The 21,101-nt window shown below is 39.7% G+C and overlaps 1 protein-coding gene across 1 annotated transcript in view; it reads left to right on the forward strand.

Moving 5' to 3' along the window:
• The window catches only part of ctnnd1 (catenin (cadherin-associated protein), delta 1), a 41,866-nt gene that overhangs the window by 1,183 nt on the left and 19,582 nt on the right, over positions 1–21,101 (forward strand). Inside the window, exons 2-8 of the mRNA XM_084715833.1 lie at positions 10,260–10,407; positions 15,057–15,131; positions 15,215–15,340; positions 16,429–16,703; positions 17,350–17,440; positions 17,647–17,837; positions 18,143–18,395. Of these exons, the coding sequence (XP_084571959.1) occupies positions 10,267–10,407; positions 15,057–15,131; positions 15,215–15,340; positions 16,429–16,703; positions 17,350–17,440; positions 17,647–17,837; positions 18,143–18,395 (1,152 nt within the window). The 5' untranslated portion in view covers positions 10,260–10,266. The remainder of the gene's footprint in view (positions 1–10,259; positions 10,408–15,056; positions 15,132–15,214; positions 15,341–16,428; positions 16,704–17,349; positions 17,441–17,646; positions 17,838–18,142; positions 18,396–21,101) is intronic.

Raw genomic sequence — 21,101 nt, forward strand, 5'->3', positions numbered from 1 at the left:
AGGTGACAGGCGTGTTTGTTGCTTTATTATTCATTCCTGTGTGTAAGAGGCTTGCAACACGAACACCTTCTCGCCTTACAGCTCGTCAGTGGGAATGGATCCTGGATTACTCAGAGAGATCAGTGTAAATCTGTTCTTGGAGTAAGCTTTGCTACTTCCAGTTTGTAGTCGCGGGTTTGTCAGAGTTTGTATGGGTGCGTATGAGTCGGATATTGGCTACTGAGTTGGATATTGATTGTATAGGATGGCAAGTGTGCTTACAGAGAGGTGACACATTTTGAAACTTGAAACTTTGTGTTTTCCTTTGATTTGTCACCCTTCTGTAGAATGCTATCACAAAACAGACACATTTTGGTTGTTTATAGCACAGTGACATCTGATTTAATGTGGTGAAGAAATTAAACCACCATTTTGAGTGTATGTATGTAAATTACAACTGTAATCTGCTGGACTAGCTTGAAAATGCATTTTAAAATTAGCTTCAGTTAGACTTTTGAAAAAGTGGTGAAACTCTGTCTTGTTGTTGTTTTTGTGTGTGATGTCAATCATTGCAAGAAACTAGCCTGAGACATGTTTCACGGCTTGTCTAAAGTAACTGAATCATTGATTTGAGTTGGGGCTAAGCAATATATCAATATTTGACATATAGCTGCTATGATTAGTTAATTAATCATTTAATTGATAGAAACAATTAATTGCCAACTGCTTTGATAACTGATTCATTGTTTCAGTATTTTTAAAGCTAAAATATCAAACATTTGCTGGTTCCTGCTTCTTAAATGTAACAATTTGCGGCTTCTGTTTGTATAATGAAGAGTCTTTGGGTTTGAGACTGTTGGTTGGATATGGCTGGACTGTTGTCTTAGATTTTGGATATTGTTATATCATGATATGACCTAAGTGTTGTCCTTTCCTGGTTTTAAAGGATGCATTACAGTAAAGTGAGTGTTGCCTTTACCCACTTCATATTAGTCATCATATCCTTATTACAGATGCTCATTTTTAAAATCTAATTGTGTTAATATTAGGACTGCAACTAATGATTATTGTCATTATTGATTAATTTGTTATTTTAAATGTCATTTTCTCAATTAACCGATAAGTTATTTGGTTTGTGAAATGTCAGAAAATGGTGAAGAATGTTGATCACTGTTTCCTAAAGCCCAAGGCAACATTGTTAAATGTCTTGTTTTGTCCACAACGCAAAAAGATAATAAGGTTACCATCATAGAGGATTAAAGAAACCCAAAAATTTTCACAATGAAATCAGAGAATTTCAGTGATTGGTTGATTATTGAAATAGTTGGCAAATTATTTGATAGTTGACAACTAATCGCTGATTTGAGTTATCATTGCACCTATATTATTTCCTACAATTGTGTGGCAATATCTATCAAGATATTTGGTTAAAAATATGTATTATTTAATATTTGTTTTTACCCATATTGCCCAGCCCTAAGTCGTAGTCTACAATGTCTGATTTTAAAAGTCGTTGAACAACAACATTGTACAGACCAGCCTGAGACATGTTTGACAGCTTGTCTGGAGTAACTGAATTGTTGATTTTAGTTGTTACAGTTACTGTTACTGGTTGGTGAGTTTACGTGCAGAATGGACATGCCTTTCATATTCCTCCTCTTAATACCCTGCGGGCATGTCTGCTTTGACCTGAGATGGAAGAGATTGTGAGCATGTTTGGACATGTTGTTTGCTTAGAAATGTCCCTTCCGTAAATGTTAGAAGAAGGGGTAAAAATAAATCATAAGTTGGACATTTCTTTTGCTGCCTAGAATTTGTTCATAGCCATGTTGTCTGTGGGGGCTAAAGTCTTGCTGCTCAGCCAGTTGTTTTAGCCAGGGCTATCATTTGTGAGCCTCGGTAATGACTGGCTTTCAGAGTACACCACGGGTGTGTCCCTCTGACACACAGAAGCTGGGGTTTTCTTATATTTGCTCCTCCTCCCTGTCTGCCTTCTCTCCCTCTCTCTCTGCTTTTATCACTCTTCCTCTCTCTACTTCCAGCGGTTACACCTGCAGTCTGTGTTTTTATTTGAATGGTGAGCACGTCAGCTTGCTTTCCATGCGGGGGGAGGAAGTGAGATGTGTGATAGTACATACAGAGTGAAATCAAAGTGCACAGATTTGTAAAGCTGTGGAGCAAAGCTGTCGCACAGTACCCTTCCTCAGTCTGCTGGTTAAATTCTTGGAAAGGTTGAGTGTCCGTTTGTTCTTTTGTGGTCCTCATTGCAGCACTTTAACCACCTTCCTTGTTAAGAGGTGGTCACACTGTGAAGTCACCAGTGGCAAAACTTTACAGACTGCTGCAAGTTGTTTTTCAGTTTGTTTGACAATTTTCATTGAGCAATTGACCAGCAATGTTGATTGTCATATTTGTAAATGGGTTTTGAAATATTTTGTACAATATTACAGAATTTCTGTGTCTTGTGATTGTAATAACATGTTATTATTGACTGAAGTTGAAGTGAAAACTAAGATGAAGTACTTGTCAATATGTACAGTTGGGCTGGCCCATATAGACTAAATCAAACATGACAATACCTTGCAGCCTACTATTGCCATTTTCAGTGGACTCATATGATTGAAAGATAATCTGTGATTGTTTGTATAAAATTCTGTTGTCAAAATTAAGTATGTACCTAAACAAAAGAAAAACGGTTAACTTAAGCTAACTTAATTCAAGTTTTTCATGTGCAGGGATTTTTTTCTGATGTTGAGCTGCAATGAATTATCAATTAAGTGACTATGAATTGATGATTAAATATATTGCCAGCTACTTTATTATTCAGTCACCCTAATTTGAGCAACTTTTTTAGGTGAAAAAGTAAAATTTCTCTTATTCCAGCTTCTTAAATGTGAATATAGTCCGGTTTCTGTGGTCCTCTATTACAATATCCTTGGTTGTGGCAAAACATTTTTGTTGTAATTTTTCACTTGCAAAGTGATTAATTACAGATTTATTGAAAATAAAAATATTAATCAGTTGCAACCCTAGTAAAATGTTATCAGAACACATACCATTGCATTATTAACTACTCATAAATTTGATTATTATATGCTGATTTTTGATTGACTTCACTTGTGATTATAAGTAGTGTGTTGATACGACAAAATCATGATATTGAGTTCAACCAATATCTAGTCCTACAATATGTTTGACCTGGTACCAGTGTTATTATTATGATGGTATTATTATAATGCCTTGATATACACTGCCTCGCCCAAAAAAAATTCACCGCCTGGATTTAACTCAGCAAATAGATAAGAGCCTTCCATTGGATAATTACTGCAGTGATTAATATGTTTCAGCTGGCAACAGGTCATTTAACCATAACTGATGCAGTGAGTAGCTTCTCATTTCTTAAACAACCATGTTGGAAGACATATTCTGTGGTCATAGAAAAGATATAACTCTGTTTTGGAAGGGTCAAAATATCTATCTTGAATGATAGTGATCAGAGATCACTTAAACATTTGGTGAAATCATATCTTAAAATATCAACAGTAGAACTCAAGGCCATGTTAAATAGTGAAAGTAAGAGCATTTCCACAAGCACAGTGTGATGAAACTCAAGGGATTGGGACTAAACAGCTGTTCACCCTTAAGAAAAACACTTATCAGTGAGGCTGATCAGAAAAAAGGCTTCAGTTTGCTAGGGATCATAAAGATTGGACTCTGAAGCAATGGAAAAAGGTCATGTGGTCTGATGAGTCCAGATTGACCCTGTTCCAGATTGATGGGTGCATCGGGGTAAGAAGAGAGGTGGATGAAGTGATGCACCCATCATGCCTAGTGCCTACTGTACAAGCCTGTGGGGGCAGTGTAATGAGCTGGGGTTGCTTCAGTTGCTCAGGTCGAGGTTCATCAACGTTATGTCCCCAAAAAAATGCGGTCAGCTCTCTACCTGAATATACTGAATGGCCAGGTTTTTCCATCAATCGATTTTTTTCTTCTCTGATGGCATGGGCATATTCCACGATGACAATGCCAGGGTTCATCAGGCTCATATTGTGAAAGAGTGGCTGAGGGAGCATGAGACATAATTTTCACACATGGATTGGCCTCCACAGTGTCCAGACCTTAACCCCACTGAGAATCCTTGGGATGGAGATGATGTAGCTGTCCAACTCTTCCATCATCAATACAAGATCTTGGTGAAAGATTAATGCGACTCTGGACAGAAATAAATGTTGTGACATTGCATAAGCTTATTGAAATGATGCCATTGTGAATGCATGCCGTAATCAAAGCTAAAGGCGGTCCAAGAAAAATTAGAGTGTGAGTTTTTTTGGCTAGGCAGTGTATTTACAATAACTTGGGGGAAACTGTTTAGCCGAGGTGGTAAGCGACACAGATACTAATGGATCTCAATTTGTGATCAATGTAGTCAGTTGATTATGACCCAACCAATTGCCACAATGATTAAATACAGGCATTTGTTGTCTGAAAAATGCCTTTGCTCTTTTTGTAAAACGCTGCTAGTGTTAAGAGGGACAGTGTTACTGAGGACAAATGTTCTTTTATTGTCTCTTTTTTTTTAGTAAAACAAGAACTTCACAAATATACTTTAACTTTTATAGACAATTGTGCCTCAAATTAAATCCTTTGACATAATATGCCACATCAGATATTCACATAGCCAGAATTCATTGGGTATAATGCCTTTATTGTAATAGTGAATAATAATACAACTTTCCCATTACTGAGTAAGAATTTATCTGCCACAATAGTTTTCATGCATATTTAATAAATACTTAAATTATTAAGCAAGCAAAAATACTTAATTTAAGTGTACATATACTTGAACTCCTTGGTTCATTTCTTGGCTTTTTTGCCCTCTGAGTTACAGTAGCCTCCAAGTTTCCTTCCTCACTAAGAATAGTCACTTGGCGTCCTGTAGATTAGACAGCTGGCCTCATGGAGGTCCCTGAAAAGTCTGCATGGAGCGTTGGTGAGTGAGTGAGTGTGTGGGTGGGCGTGAGTGCTGTGCACTCTCTCTGCAGCTACCACACTGTGCCCACACTGTAGGCCACATGGGAGAGTGGGGTAGGGGGGTGGGTTTCATAGTTTCAGGTCAGGATGGCAAAGGCGGTAGTAGTTGGATGTGAGCCAAGGCCAATGCACAAAACACACAACACTCACACAGAGGCCAAATCTCTGTGTGACCATTCAAATGAGGCTGAGTCAGCGGAGCACTTGGCCAAGCCACAACAGCATTTTACCATAGCTTCACCTCAGCTGTGTGCATTTGTGTGTGCAGACTGGAACAGAATGCATGTCATCCTGCCCCAACCACCAGTGACTGAGTTGCTAAAATAGCAATGATAGCATATGAAAATGAGGGAATACACTGCAGTCACAATATTCAGTGTGCACTGGGTGATAAAGTAGCAAAGTTGCTGTTTGAGTGTACTTCAAAGTTTTGACTGAGTAGTGGACACTGATAGTGTGTGTACATCTGTGTTGTGTGTTGGCTCACAGTTGTAAGTGGCTTAGCAGTGTAATACCAGGGCTATCCCATTAGCAGATACGATTTAGCGTTGCTGCTAATGGCCTTACAATAGATTAATGACTAATGCCCAGGCTCTAAGTGGCTAAAGCCATTTAAAACTCTCTCACAAGCAACTGCTCCCTGCCACAAGAATGTTAGTGGTGGGACTTGCATAGCTCCAGAGGTTGTGTGGGGCTGGCTGTCTGTTGCACGAAGGCACAAGAGACCGCCTTCCTCTATGCCCTCACAAAAGTGTTGACGTTTTGACAGAGTCACAAAGAACAACCCAGAGTGTGGTATGTTGACTTATCTGATGTATGCTGTCAGTGCTCTGTTGCCAAGTTGAAGTCTTGGTCCCCAAAGTAAAACTTGACAGCTGCTATAGGCAACGTTCATGACACAACAAATATTTGTTTGTAGCTTTCTGCCACATTTAGTTACTTGTTTTATTTTGTGCTTGGGATCTCAGCAAAGTTTTGTCATTGCTGAGTGAAGCTGAGGTTTAAAGGAGCAAAATATATCAATTGCACATCCGAAAAGGAGTATGGCAGTCCAAATAGCAAGTTGGGGCTATATATAGTATATTAAATAGGTTGAATCCCTATTTAACATACAGTCTGTGGAGACTGCGAGTTGTTTCACCTCACTGTCTCCTCCCCAGACTTGAGGAAGCTCAGGCAGGCTGCAGGAATACTGCAGGAGTGCAAAATGAGGGCAACATTGTAAATTGTCTGGCAAAATAAAGTTAGTCAGTCATTAACAGTCATTCTGGTCTGGAATAAAAAGTTCAAAGGAGAACACTGCAGCTCTAGTATTGGTGTCAGGGAAGCGAGTATTTCAATTCAGCATGTTTTCTTAATCTAACATGATATATTGTAGTCATTTATGATAAATTACAGTAAATATATTACAGATTTCTCCTTTAAGTTTTAATACAATCTCAGCTTTACACAGGGGTTGGATATACCCGCTTGAGATCATTTCAAGCTATCTTTCAATCTGTGAGGTTTATACACTGAAGAAACACTTTGTTGGTTTGTGGTCAGATGCCGTGATTGGTTAGAGAAAGTAACGGCACCCACGCTCTTTTTCCAGGATTGAAGTGTCTGGCTGACAGTAAAAAAAATGTTGTGAGAGATGGATGAGAGCAGCACAATGAAAGAGTGAAGGGCTCCCTTATTAGGACAGCTTCCAACAGCTGAGACAGGATATGACATGCAAAATCTCACTTTGGAATGTATGACAATGGTGGTCCGTGTGTTTCTGTGCTGATTGTTTGTGTTTCTGTACACAAATGTATGTTTCTCCCTCCCACACGAATGAAAAAAGGCTGCATTAACTTCACCAAAACTTACCACAGCTCTGTTTGAGTATTCAAGGATATAACCAACGTCACACACACACATACACAACACATGCACACGTGTACACACGCACACACACCCTTACACTTACCACCTTTATTTAGTCTCTGACCCATATACACAATCACTCTCACACAGATGTGTGCACACACTCAAACTTGGGCTAATACAGGAGCCTTTGTTCACTCAGCTTGTCCCGTGTGCGCTGACGGAGAGCAGATCTGATCTACATGAGTCAGTGAACTTTGAAGTAGAAAATGTTTTTTGCCCTGGTTTGGAGATGAGCCACGCTCATGTCATCCCGTTATTAGACAGACACTGTTGAAGTAATTTTCCTCAGATTCCTCATTCCTCCCTCACCAGCGTCCCTGCTGAGGAAGGCTGACAAAAAGCACTTTGTCATTGTCTTAATTTGGCCTCGAGTGACATTCACTCATTATCATGCCTCTGTAATTTAGGTTTAGGTCATCTGTGCCATGAGTTTAGGCTGTACTAAAATCCAAAAGTCCAAGTTGAGGATTTACAAAACAACCTTTCTGCGTCCTTTCTTTGGTTTTTCTGTTGCTGTACAATAGATCATTGGGTTTTGTCACAATTTATTGCTACAATAATTAATGTGTAATAATTTGTAATACATTAATAAAATGTAGTATGGCCACTTATTTTGAAATGAGTGTTCTAGTGTTTTGTGTTCCCTTGAAATTTCTGGTGTAAAACACCCCTTTTACATTTGAATAATGATCACACTACCCATGTCAGGAAAGTAAATGTTCTAAAGGAAGAGCAGAGAGGTTCTATTAAATTATGAAAAATTGCAACATAAGTAGTATGGAAAAAAAGATTGGTCCATGTATCTTTTGGTAATTGGATTTTCCATTCAGAAACAGATATTAAAAACAAAAAATGAGTCGTTATTTGATTTTTGTTTTTAAACACAAAAATTAAAATTGAAATTCAGTTTTCCTTTGTCATGGTCAAAAAGGAATAAGAGAAATTTTAAAAATGCTTTGTAAGTAAGAGACAGAAACGAAAAAAGTCACTTAAGACTTATTAAACAAATTTTGTTTGTTTAAAACATGAAGAATTGTAAAATATCACTTCCACAGGGCTGTTCAGTCAGACAGTGACAGATCACAGACTGAACTTGTCATTTCTGTTCGCATGCAGCCTCAGCGAAGGTCAAGCTGCATGCAAGTCATGTAAAGTTCTGAAATCAAACTCCATCACTGCAAAGTAGTATTTAAATTGTTAAGTGAACCATCAATTAACATGTTCTGGTTATTTTGTAAGATAAATCACGCAGAACCAGTTGTTTTAGATGAGCTGAAACAAAATGTTACCTGGATGCTGACGTAGTTAATCAGAAAAATTTACCACTAAATAATATCGAGCTCTAGTGGCTCTTGGTGCAGAGACCGGCACCTGGAGTCAGTATTACTGTTACTCTGGTGAGATCAAACCCAGCCCAGCGCGATCTTGCAAATATATCTTCTTTAATTGTTGTTCTCATAACTGTCTGTCATGTAGTACTGCTTATACAATAATTTTCGCCGCAGTAGATATGAGATGCGACTGAAAAATCACCAGTATACATGTTTGTGAATGTGTGTCAAATCTGGTGACAGGAGCACACTCAGCTGCTGAACAAAACACACACACACACACACACACACACACGCACACACACACACACACACACACACACACACACACACACACACACACACACACCCCGACGGTAGCCAGTTAAAAACCAGAAAACCAGAAGGGATACAACACCGACACACATATTTGGCGCTCTTGCTGATGACCACATCTGGTCTTAGGAAATGAAAAACACGGACCTTTCGTTTTGTTTCTGTCTCTTGCTGATTTTATTTTTTGTTATTTTAAATAGAAAATGAAAATCAAAGCATTTTTAATATTTTGTTTATCCCTTTTTGATCATGAAAAGGAAAAAACGATTTGTATTTCAATTGTAATATTTGTATTTTAAAATGAAAATCAAATAAAAAACAAAAAATGAGTGGTTAATATCCGTTTCTGAACGTGAAAGTGAATTCTTCTTAGAGTCTGAGATCACCATAGTTTGATTTGTAAACCAGATTGAGGTAAAGTTTGCCTTGGAAATTCTGCCCTCAAAGGGATAGTGATGCATTATTTCAAGTGGGATTGAATGAGGTATTTATTGATGGTCAGTGTATTACCTACAATAAGTTGAGGTTGACACACCCCCAGTTTGTAAGGACTGTAAAATGAGAACAGCACACTTGCTGTGTGCCTGTGAATATTGCGCTCCATGAACCTCTGAGCATATTGCCAGTGACTTTTGCACCATAATGAAGGCAGAAAACATAGCAGAGAGTGAGTGGAAACACATGAAGCTCAGAAAAAAAAATTCCATAACAAAAGTCTCAAAATAAAAGCGAGAATTACATTAAGCAAAAAAAAAAAAAAAAAGACAAAGAAAATGATATTTTCCTACTTTTGGTTGTTATAATGCTGCTGTAGTGCTCATTAACTCTGGATCACTGACTAAATGTATGATGCTCCAGTTCTTCATATTTCTTTTGTCAGGCTATGGAGAACTTGCTTGCAATAAATGTTGAAGACAGCAAGGAAAAAGAAGCCTGCCATCTCTTTTCCTGCTGTGGAGAGCACACCCTCTCAATTCAAAACACCTCTGGCTTTTCAACTTTGGTGTAACTTGACAGTGCGATACTGTCTCTTGATAACTCTTCTTAATGCTTTCACATGTACTCTTTTTCTTCCTCAATTTCTCTGCATCCTTGAAAAGAAGTGCTAACAAGCACCACATGCTGCAGCTGAAAACATGCTGTAATTGTCTCTCGTCATGTATCTCACTTTCTTCTTATTTTTAACCCTGCCTAGCAGAAGGTGAAGAAACACACTGAAAGTGACGGCATTCGCTTCTATCCCTTCCCCGCCGTTGCTCTTTCCACCTTGAATTTGAACTGAATAATCACTTTTGGAGATGAATTCTCGAGTAGTGAGCTCTTTCTTTTTGCCTGCTGTGTGTACTCGCTGTGTTTCTTGCTCTCGTTCTGTCTGTAACCACATTTTCTCTGTACCGGCTTCTTTATCTCCCTAGTTCTTCCTCTTCCCTCATTCATCTTCCCCAGCTTTGCCTTCCCTGCGTCAGCTCCTGCTGGTTTTTTAACCTCTAAATATTAACTTCATTAGCACTCTGGTGTGTGTATTCCTAGATGTACACTGTGCCAGAGCCCCTCTGTCTTTTAATCTGTATACTGAGGTGATTCAGTCACGCTGTGTGTCTGTTCTTTAATTAAATCCTGGTGTTGGTTGAATCTCCTCTACTCTGTGGTGTTGACCCTGTCCTGTCCTGTCCTGTGCTCTGCTCTCAGCGTGTGAATGGAGCAGTGTGCGAGTACGGCCTCCCTGCTGGCCTCGGTGCGGGAGCAGGAGAGGCAGTTTGAGATGCTGAGCCGAGCTCTAGAGGAGGAGCGGAGGTCGTGTGCCGGCACCCTGCCCCGCCCCCTCCCCAACATGCAGGTAACACGGAACAAACCCTGCCCTCGCTCCCTTTCCCACCCATTGTCACGCACGTTTTCCATCGAAAAGTCCCTCGGATTTACCCTCGATCTGAGAGAATTCATCCACTGTCATCTCCATGGTCACTTCCATCCCAACCGTGTGGACTGGCTTGACGGCAGCAGAACCTAAACCAAACTTGGGGGGAAAAATACCTCCTCGGTGGGTTTTAGTTTAGGCTGAAACCTTGAAGTGCTGATCGATTTAGTTTTGGAAGTTAAAAATTTCCACTTCCAGCATAGCCTTCCTGAGGAGGTAATTTACACCCTCTGTTGCTCCTCACAGCTTTTGCCCATGCATTTTTTCCCATCATCCTCCATTGGTTCCTCAGTAATCGTCTATGTCTCATTCAAAGTAAAAATCCTCCCATCATCTTCACATCCTTCCACCAGTCAAGCTTAACAACCCAGTATTAACCCATCATGTTTGTCTTGACCTTTCCATGGGAATTTGCATGCAGAGCGATGTCTTGCTTGACATTTTATTTATTGTGATATTGGGTTTTTCCTGGACTAATGAAACAGATGTATAGAATATCAGCCAGCTGGTTTATTTATAATTTCAACTGAAATTGTCTATGAAGTAAATTCACACACAGCAGCAACACTCAAAGGCACACACACACACACACACACACACACACACACACACACACACACACACACACACACACACACACACACACACACACACACACCATCACGCATCCACAAAAAGCAACATGAACAGTTCCAACATCTGACCTACTACTCTTGTTATTAAGTTGGCTTCAAATGAGGCTGTAGGAATAGTCACATAAACAATATACCAGCGCCAAACTTTTTAGCCTCTCAGTTCCTGTCCTTTAAGGCTGGGGATTAATGTAATGATTAGGGGTGGGAATCTCTGGATATCTCATGATTTGATTCGATTATGATTCAGAGGACAATGATTCAATGATAAAACGATTCTCAATGCATCAGAATTTAAAACTTTTAAGCCATGGGGTGCCGGTTGGATGTTATTTATCTGTAGCTGCTCACGTTCAGTCATCCTCACAAAAACTTAAGAAGTAGCCTAATTTAGAAGTAAACATGATGCATATGATACCTAGAATCTTTTTCTCTGATTGGATTCAGGATCTGTTTTTGACTGAATAGAAACGGGGGCACAATATTTAGTCTATTGCTCCAGTTTCCCTGAAATACAATATGAAACATAACAGGCAATTAAATTTTCTGCAGCCTTTTTTAAAGTGAACTGCATTAATTAATGAATTAATCAATTTGAAAGAATCCTACAGTCACCTGCCTGTATGACAATAACAAAATGAGGGGCAGCCAGACTGTTTCGCTGTCTGATGTGTTATTCACGTTCTGTCTCCAGCAGTGCAGAGCAGCCTCTCTGCTACACTGTCAGCTCTGAGGAAAGACCTCACTGCCCAACAGGCAGAGCGGGTACAGAGTTTTTACGGTGAAACAGACTGAGTAGAAAGTTATTTTCTTCACCGCAGAGTTGGCTGAAGTTGTTAAATGCTGCGGTGTGTGTCGCTCAGCCGCTCTTGTTTGTTACAGCTGATCACCGCTCCGCTCTGTGAACGACATAATGTCTTTGGGCGATGGTAAAAAGTACTCACAATACACCTCACCTTCGTCTCACAAACGCAACTATTTAGGCATTAAATTAAAACACGATTACAACTGCTGCCTTTTGAGAAGATGAAGTACATCTCCCCGTTAACTGCTGTTAACACTGGCATATGCGTACTGTAGACTGTCCGGGTGCTGAACTGCCTTCACAGCTGATTTCCTCCTTTTAGCTCTGTTAACTTCATGTTAATTGACATTTAGAAAACTGTTTTTTGAATTTTATGAATCGATTCACAATCTTCCACATCTGTATCGCGATACATCTAAGAAGCGAATCTTTCCCCCCACCACTAGTAATGATCTGTGCTGGTACTTTGGCAGGTCTGCATATGTCCCGGCCTTGACAATGTTGGATTAAGAAGGGCTTCTCTCCTTAAAATAACACCATAGCCTGTACAACCAATGAGAGTTTGGTCGATCAAAAGCATAAAGACCAACCAGTCATCAGACCAACCAGAAGGTGTCAGCCCTAGTAAAAATCCTGAGTACTGAGCCTGCCTCATAGTTTGAGTGTGTTCTGCTGTCTGATTACACACCCTCTTCATCATGCATGAGTCAGTTACCTGGAGAGACTGGGCCGAGACTGAGAGTGACTTAATGCTTACCTCACTGACAGACTTGCAGACACACTCACTCATTCTTTCACTTCCTTATTGATACGCTCGGTCATTAGTGTGCACACACATGCGCACACTTTTGGCCCTGAGGCAACCTTTGAAACACGCTCTCATAAACAGCCAAGCTCTCCCGTTTGTTCACTGTCCCTCTTTTGTTTGATGCTCTTGCATGTAGCCGGAACACGTCTTAGTCCCAAGTAATTCTAGTGGCTGATAAGGAGCAGAAATATAGGTGGAGTAGTATGTGCTGTAGTGAGAGCAGGACAGAAATGTGGCCTGTGCTGCTTCTTATCTCTGCTGTGTGTGTTTACATAGCCCAAAGGCTTCGGCATGCCTCTGCCACTCTCCCAGGCAGCGCAACACGACCTCAGATTTTACTGACAGGTTCCCACACGCTCAGGTCTGCCCGGCACTTTCTACTGTTCTCTCTGCCTTAGTCCTTATCAGAAAGAAAGGAAAGGGAGAGTGTTCATTTGTCTAATGTATGTCTTGTTTACGTGATGTGGACACTTGAAGTGAGTGGCACTTAAAAAGGTTATTATATTGTCTTATTTCCTGCTTGCGGCAAGTTATTGTTGTTTCTTAGATTTGTAAATGCAACCTTTCCATCAGCATGAGACAACTGTATCCCATCTCTGAATCACTGCTGAGCATTTTCCTCCCCTGGCTGTGCACCCTTACCCCGATAGTAGTGGCGATGGCGGTAGAGATGTGTAGAGCTCCCCCTGTGGCTGGAATAGGAAGTGCACCACACCCATCACCAGTCCTGGACAGGCAATGCTGGTGGTGTCAACTAATGAAAGAAAGTTTCTCATTGTTTGTGTCTCTCTATGTGTCAGTATTCATTTCATTCCTCACTAATAGATGTTTTTCACCATAACAGGCATTATCAGTCATACTAAATAGAGGGACAGTTCAGCCCAAAGTCAAAAATACATATGATGGCACACAGTGTCCAAAAAACAAAAACAAAAAAAAAGATTGTGTCTGTTGGATTTTTGAGTGCAAAAAGAGTTATCGCAAATAAATGGAAGACTGTTGGTAAAATAAATGAGAAATTGTGGCTACAAACCTTTAACCTTTAAATGATTAAGTTTAGAACAAATGTTTTACTCCATATATACTTCCATCTACAAGACTTGGAATCAGATTAATGTCCAAAAACATAACCAGCCCAGATGAATAAGAACGTGGAACTTGCGTTGGTGACTTGAGCTGAGCTTTCATTTTAGAACTTTTTTAACCACTTTATCATTTTTTTCCCTTTTTCAAACCAATATATTTAAAGCTTTGAGTTTTGTAAAATAACTTTTCCATGCATATGAAATCAGTCAAACAATTAAAATAATCTACTTTCTTTTTACTCGAAAGAAAGTAGTTCCTACATGAAGCTGCTCACAACATGGTCTGTTGATTATTTTGAGTAATGGGATCATGATTTTTGGAGACATTGCTGTCTCCAAAGAGGCAGACTTCTAAAGGGCCAACGTCTCATAAACTCTGAAACACACACCAAAACAATTTAGATGGATAAATAGCATAAATAATAAATAGTGGAGAAAAAAAATTTATTTTTGATTTTTGGGTTGACCTTTAAGGGCTGTGGAGCTTGATGGCTTGATTGACTTTAATTTGTATCTTTGGTAACACCTGTGTTTACTCAACTACTTCATGTCAATGTGGCTGGCGTGAAAAAGGTCTATTATTTCATCCGTTCACTCCATCATCACAGTTCATTCATCAAGTTTGTTGGATTATTGTGTTCCATCCACCTACTGTGTTGTTTGTGTTTAGGGGTGAAGAGTGCATACATGAAAGCCTCTGTGCATCTGTGTTCATGATGTTTACATACCTTTGGAGTTTGCGTGGTGTCATTAGTCCATGCAGACTTTATTTTGGCTGAAAGACACAGCAAAATATAAACCAAAGCACTCAACTGTCACTGACTTTCAATTTTTAAAAACGACATGCTTGTTCTTTTTGCAGTTGCCTTTCATTAGCTAGTTGCATCACTGCATCTTAACATATGAAAAATAATTTGGCGTGGTTCTATTTTTCAGCTGCAATGCAACTTAAAGTGCCTGAGCTTCATAAGATAAAGCTGGGTGCCATTAAAATTCAAATGAAAGTCGAGAACGGTTGCTGCTTTCACTTTTGTTCTTTCTTATTTTGGTCACTGCTGTATGAGTAGCTCATCACTCTGGATGGCGGGAAAAGTTCAACTGCTCAGTGAGTCAGTGATGTGATGTGTGTATGTGTCCATAAATGCATATCCATCCTTTTATTTTAAGCAGTCGGTGCGTGTGTGTGTGTTTGTTTGCTTGCTTGTTTGGATCACCTCATGTGTGTTTCTTCCTTGCTGCAGAACGGCCGCCTTCCTTGTGATGCGGACATAGAGAGGCTGACGCTGAACGAGGGTTACATTAACGGGACACATCACGTAAGCATCTTTTTCTGTGTTAGCTGTTAAATTCTTTACAAGGTGAGATTATCCCATGTGTTGAGCTGTGTGTGTGTGTACAGTTCAGGATGGAGCCTGGTCAGGTGGTGCAGGAGACGTACACAGTGGAGGAAGACCCCCAGGAGTTACCACCTGTTGTCTCCTTGGAGACCAGTGAAGATGGGACCACACGGCGCACAGAAACCACGGTAAGACTAGTTGATGGAAAATGGAATGGAGTTTATAGCACTAAATGACAAAAGAACCATTTAGTGATGCAAACATTTAAAGGAAAAATATGTGACAAAAGTAGGGTTGGGGCTATTCATCAAAGTCATTAATTATGGAAATATGTTGATTTGCATAACGTGCGTTGATGCGGCGCAGCAAACTGCTGTGGTAGGTCAAACCATGGTTTCACCCGGAGAATGAGTTGCAGACAGATAATCTAGAGTGTTTCTATAAGCGCTTTTCTATAAGCTCAGCAAATTTACTTACTTACTTAAGTAAGTATTTATTTACTTACTTAACTTATCACAGCAGCACAACTGCTCTGCACAAGCACTTGTAGAAAAAGCCCCAGAGTGCTTTGTTAAGCAGCAGCAGCAGCAGCAGCAGTAGTGAGACAACAGCATCCTGTTAACTTTTTGTCAGCACCCAATCATTTCTGTCAGTTCTGTCAAGTGTCAATTTCAACATGTTTTCTTACCTCTATATTAATTCAGTGATGAAATTAGTCAATGTCACAACCATTTTAATTTTTTAGTCAAGTAAAAACACGGATTCTCCAGTTCAGGTAAAGGGTTTAAATTAATATTTGTCTCAGCAATGTTTTTGAATTTTAAGTCCAGTATTTTGCTGATCAGGCTTCTGACAAACACGTTCTATTCAAATATACCACAATTGTCATTATTCTAATCTTTCTATCTTTCAGTATTAAGAATGACTGAAATATTGAGACAAGTTTTGATATCTCTTATGGGTAAATTAATTGTTATATTAATTGAGTTTTTTTTTTTTTTTAGAATAATACATAAATTTGTCATTAGACTAGTTGACTAATCGATTTTTTTTAAAAAGTAAATTAGAGTATATATTTTTTAAATATATATATTTTTAGGCATTTTATGCCTTTAATGACAGGACAGCTGAAGACATGACAGGAAATGGGGAGAGAGTGGGGGAATAACACACAGCAAAGGGCCGTGTGTGTGTAGCACAGTGACAGAGAGATATTTAAGCTTGTAAAAGTAAAATATTTAATCTTGTTTCCTCCTCCCTTCTTTTGCTGTTGAAGGTAAAGAAAGTAGTAAAGACCACCACCACTCGCACAGTCATCCCCTCTGTGTCAGATACACTTTCCCTGGATGGTGGGGGTTCAGTAACAGGTATGCCAGCCTACGCTGCACCCATGGCATACAGGCAGGCACCCCCCATGGACTACCCCACCCACACAGTGCCCCGCAACTACCACTACGCCCCTTCAGGGGGCTATGATGATTATCGCACTGGACCCCCATCTGAGACCTATGCGAGTCTTAACAGGGGGGCTCGCATGGATGATCGCTACAGGTACTATGCTTTTTAAAATTCGTGTTTACATTAGTCGTGCTCATCTAGGAGGCTGTTTACACCTGGAATTAACATGTGTCCTGTGTGATTGTATCACAAGTGGACAGCTCTGAGTACAGGTGTGAAGGCATCCAAGACGCATTGAGGATGCATTGAGATCCAATGACTCAGACCACATTCATAGGTGATGTGGGCCACACATGACCACAGTCTTTTAGCAGTGTATACATGATGTGTCCTGGGCCACATTGATGGACTGCCTACATAAATTCTGAAATATATAGGCTTTTTGTAAATTTGGCAAGTGTTATACTTTAAGGTATTTCTGTATTTGTGTAAAAAAACCAAAACATTGTGTCCGTTTGTCCAAAACTGTGCTAATGTTTATTTGCATGTAGAGCGGAAAAATGAGATCCAAGCACAGGTTGTCACTTGAGATACATGTGGAAACAGTGTGATGCAAGGTGTGAAGTGATGCACTCAGAGGTTTCTACTTGTGAATGAATCAGCCAAGATGCATATTAATACCAGATTTAAACAGAGCGCAGGATTCAAGCCATCAAGTTTGAGTAGACGTTCATTTTATGGCTAATATTACCTCTTTTCCTGGTCTCATGCTCAACTGCCATGTCTCTCCCCTCTCTAGACCAGTCCATCCTGATGGTTACAGAACGCTGGATCCAAACTACAGAGCTCACAGCAGGAACCAGCTGGACCCTTATGCTGCTCAGCCACAGGTATGTTCAACAATTCCTATATCATCTGCTTTGATGCTTTCACTTGATCAGGATTTTAAGTTGGTCCACTTTAATATTCACTTGCTAGATCCGGAGGCTGTGTGTTAAGAATTGAATAAGATTTCAAATTTAGTTCAGAAATTTACATGGCATAGCATCAACATTTGGTATGTAGCTTGTATTATTTTGGGCCTGTCTCTGTGTAGGTTGGTCGTATGGGAAGTGCCATGGAGCTGTCCGCCATCCCAAGGTTTATCCCAGAGCCATATGGTCTGGAGGATGATCAGCGCAGCATGGGTTATGACGAGCCTGACTATGGCATGGGACCCCCAATGCACTACAGCACCGTTCCCCGCAACCACCATGCATTCCCCCATGGGCCCCCACGCAGGACTGGGTAAGTTCTGTGTTTTAGAAGTGCGTCATCCATGTTTTAGGGATGAGTAATGCATAGATGTTAATTCTGTGTGTACTGTCATCTTTAAGAGTGATGTTAATGTGTGTTCTTTCCACAATCATTTAAATTTTAGAGGAAAGATGAATTAACAGCAAAATATATTGCATTGTTATTGCTTTGATTTTCAAATCACCACTATTATAAGTACTCTCGGGCCTTTCCTCTCTGTTTGTATTGATGGATGTCTGTGTGTCTTCAGAAAATGTAAATATTCATTGACATCTGTCCTTCTCCTCCCTCCCCAGGAGTTACGAGGGCACCTTGGATGGAGACATGAGCGGTCCGGGTGACATGTACTACTGGGGCGGCGCACCGCTGGCCCAGGGTGAAAGGGGTAGCATGGCTTCATTGGATAGCACTCTGAGGAAAGGTCCCGGCCCCAGTGGCTGGCGTCAACCAGAACTGCCAGAGGTCATCGCTATGCTCAACTACAGGCTGGACCCCGTCAAGAGCAATGCAGCTGCATACCTGCAGCATCTCACCTATAAGAATGATAAAGTAAGAGATGCACATGTGCAAGCATGAATTTTTCTTATATAAAGCCTTATTTCCAGTGTATTTTATTGTTGAATAGCCTTTAAATAAAAGCAGTTAGTTGAGGAACACAAAGGTCAAGGCGACATTTCTCAGGACTAAAGATGATTTGTGGCGCATGTTTTCTAGGAATGATTGAGGCATCTATGATAGAAGATATGGTAGAGCCAAACAGAGTAATAATTCTACCAGTGTGGTAGTATGGATGGTTGGATGGGTAGAAAGTTTAATTTCAGGAAGTAGATAGAGGAGACCTGCTTTTTTCTCAAGATTGAATATTGGATATAGAGCTTTTTTATTTTATTGGTGCTGGCTCCAAATGTAAAACTGAAAACATGCTTTTTGATGTTGCTCATTTATCATTGAAGTTAAAAATTTGTAGAAAATCTGCACGTGTGCATCAGTTAGCATTGGTGGTTGTTTAACCATGTGATAATACTTGTATTGTGCTTACAATAACATCAGCCATAGAAAGCCAGGGATAAACGCTGATATTTTTGAACACCAGCCCCACAGGCCACCAAGCCCTGAAATTTGGTGGCCAAGTACATTTTTGTGATTCACATGAAAAATTATGTAATAACAACACAGAAAAAGCAATTTAACTCAGCTTAACACAGTCTTCCTTAACTGTGACACTTGTTGTTTGCATTTCCCATTAATTGCGATGTGGTTTTTCTGAAGAAAAATGAGCTAGACGTCTTGGCTAGTTCAGTAAACTGGTGGCACACACTGCAGTACATTATATTCTGACATGTGTCACATTCTAGCCAGTGAAACTCCTAAGTTTTCATTGCTTTTTTGTTTTTTCGAAGTTGTTCTATTGTGTTTCTGGTTCCTGTGTACAGACCACATTAACAATTTGAGTAGGCTTTGTAAACCTACTTCCATATGGATCCTCTATTCCCCATTTCACCACACACCTCCACAAAAAAAGGGCCACAATGGAAACAAGCCTTTTTTAGGCTTTATTGTTTTTATCCTTTTGATGCCTGGGGCATCTCTGGCTAGAGGGGCCACTTGTATATCAATGATCAGTATTGATAATGATCAAGAACTTCAATCAGTCAGTCAGTACTGTCAATAGTGTATCTATCCTACGACAAGTACTGTTAACTTCTTTCCTAGGATATGTTGAACTTAAAGGCACAAAGAAATTGTGATGTTTGTGATACTGTAACATTGTGTTGGTGGCCACAGGGGGCTACCTACATAGAATATTTGATGACTTTTGTGTCTGTGGTCCACTGGGCAATGGTTAATGTTCCACATTAACCATTTAATGTTGAACCCTGGAAAGCACGTACAAGTATAGCACAGCTTTACTGTAGAAGTCTCTCCAAAAGCTTGGCAGAGACCATGTGTTTGTATTGATCGTCTTCATCCTCTTCACACTGTACATTTTAATCTCCTTTCCTGCAACTTTTATGCTCACACTGCACAGATCAGTAGACCAGCCACAATGTGGCTGCTCGCACTGAAGTGACAGTGAGAATTCCAGTGAAGTTTGTTCAAACAAGACGAATACATCCACAACAGTGTTGACAAAAAGAGAGAAAGGCAGCGTTACATTGTGCAATTCTACTATGAACAGAAAGAAAGGGGATTTAAAAACCTGGAGGCGCAGATGGCTGGAAGATGCAGACAATATGGTGTTTGTTCTACAGTGAAGTTCAGTTTTGTATGACAGCGATCTCAAGATGTTGAGACAGTTTTATCTACAGCATGTACTTTACTACTTCAGTAATATTAAAACAGGCTCAATACGGTTCATAATGGATGGTTTGACAGCAGACGTGGGGAAATTGGACTGTGGAGCTGCTGAAGCTACAAGACAGATGACTAAAATTTCTGTCGTGCTAGAGATCCAAGCAATTAATCAGGCGTCATGACCCCCACTCAACCTGCTTGGCAAAAATTCAAACCAGACTTAAAATTAGTTAGAGGTGAGAACTTCAGGGCTAAATCTGTCTGAATCTGCACAGTGTCTGTCTGGTTTTATATGATGAAACATTTTCTGCTGCTGTCTGTACAGTTTCTGATTTCATTTGTTTGTATCTTATACTTCTCAAGTATAGTTTTTTGGATGCACCAATACCGATACCAACATCAGGTATCAGTCCGATACTGTCCTCACGTACTCAGACTCGTACTCATAAAACTACTCTAATACCTCACACCCAATACCACGTCGCGAAAAGCAGCCGCTCGACACCAGCAAACATCTAAAGAACCACCATGATGCCGGAGTTCAAGGCGTTTGCTGATGCTTACCCTCTTTTTTTGGTCATGTTGTCATTATTAGTGAGAGACTCAACATCATCCACTAATGACTGTAGTGATTTTGGAAACTGTCTTTAAAATTAAAGTGCTGTAAATGATAATGAAATAATTATAATTTATAACACCATTTGTAACAGTAAACTTAATTCTATAATAATGTGAAATTATTATGCAGAAATTTATCATACAGACAGTAAACTGCACAGCTTAATAATAATAAAGTAATTTACTACAAATAAGCCAAAAATGTCATATGTATAGTTAACTGTGGTTACACTTGTAGCAAGAAAACGGCAACAATGATTTGTTACATTTAGAAAGTGATTGTCTAATGGAAATAAAACATGTCTTTTAAGTTACTGTAAGAACTTAAATGACATTATTAAG

The sequence above is a fragment of the Lutjanus erythropterus genome, chromosome 3, assembly GCF_056507025.1.
Source record: "Lutjanus erythropterus isolate fLutEry1 chromosome 3, fLutEry1.hap2, whole genome shotgun sequence".
Taxonomy (NCBI): domain Eukaryota; kingdom Metazoa; phylum Chordata; class Actinopteri; order Lutjaniformes; family Lutjanidae; genus Lutjanus; species Lutjanus erythropterus.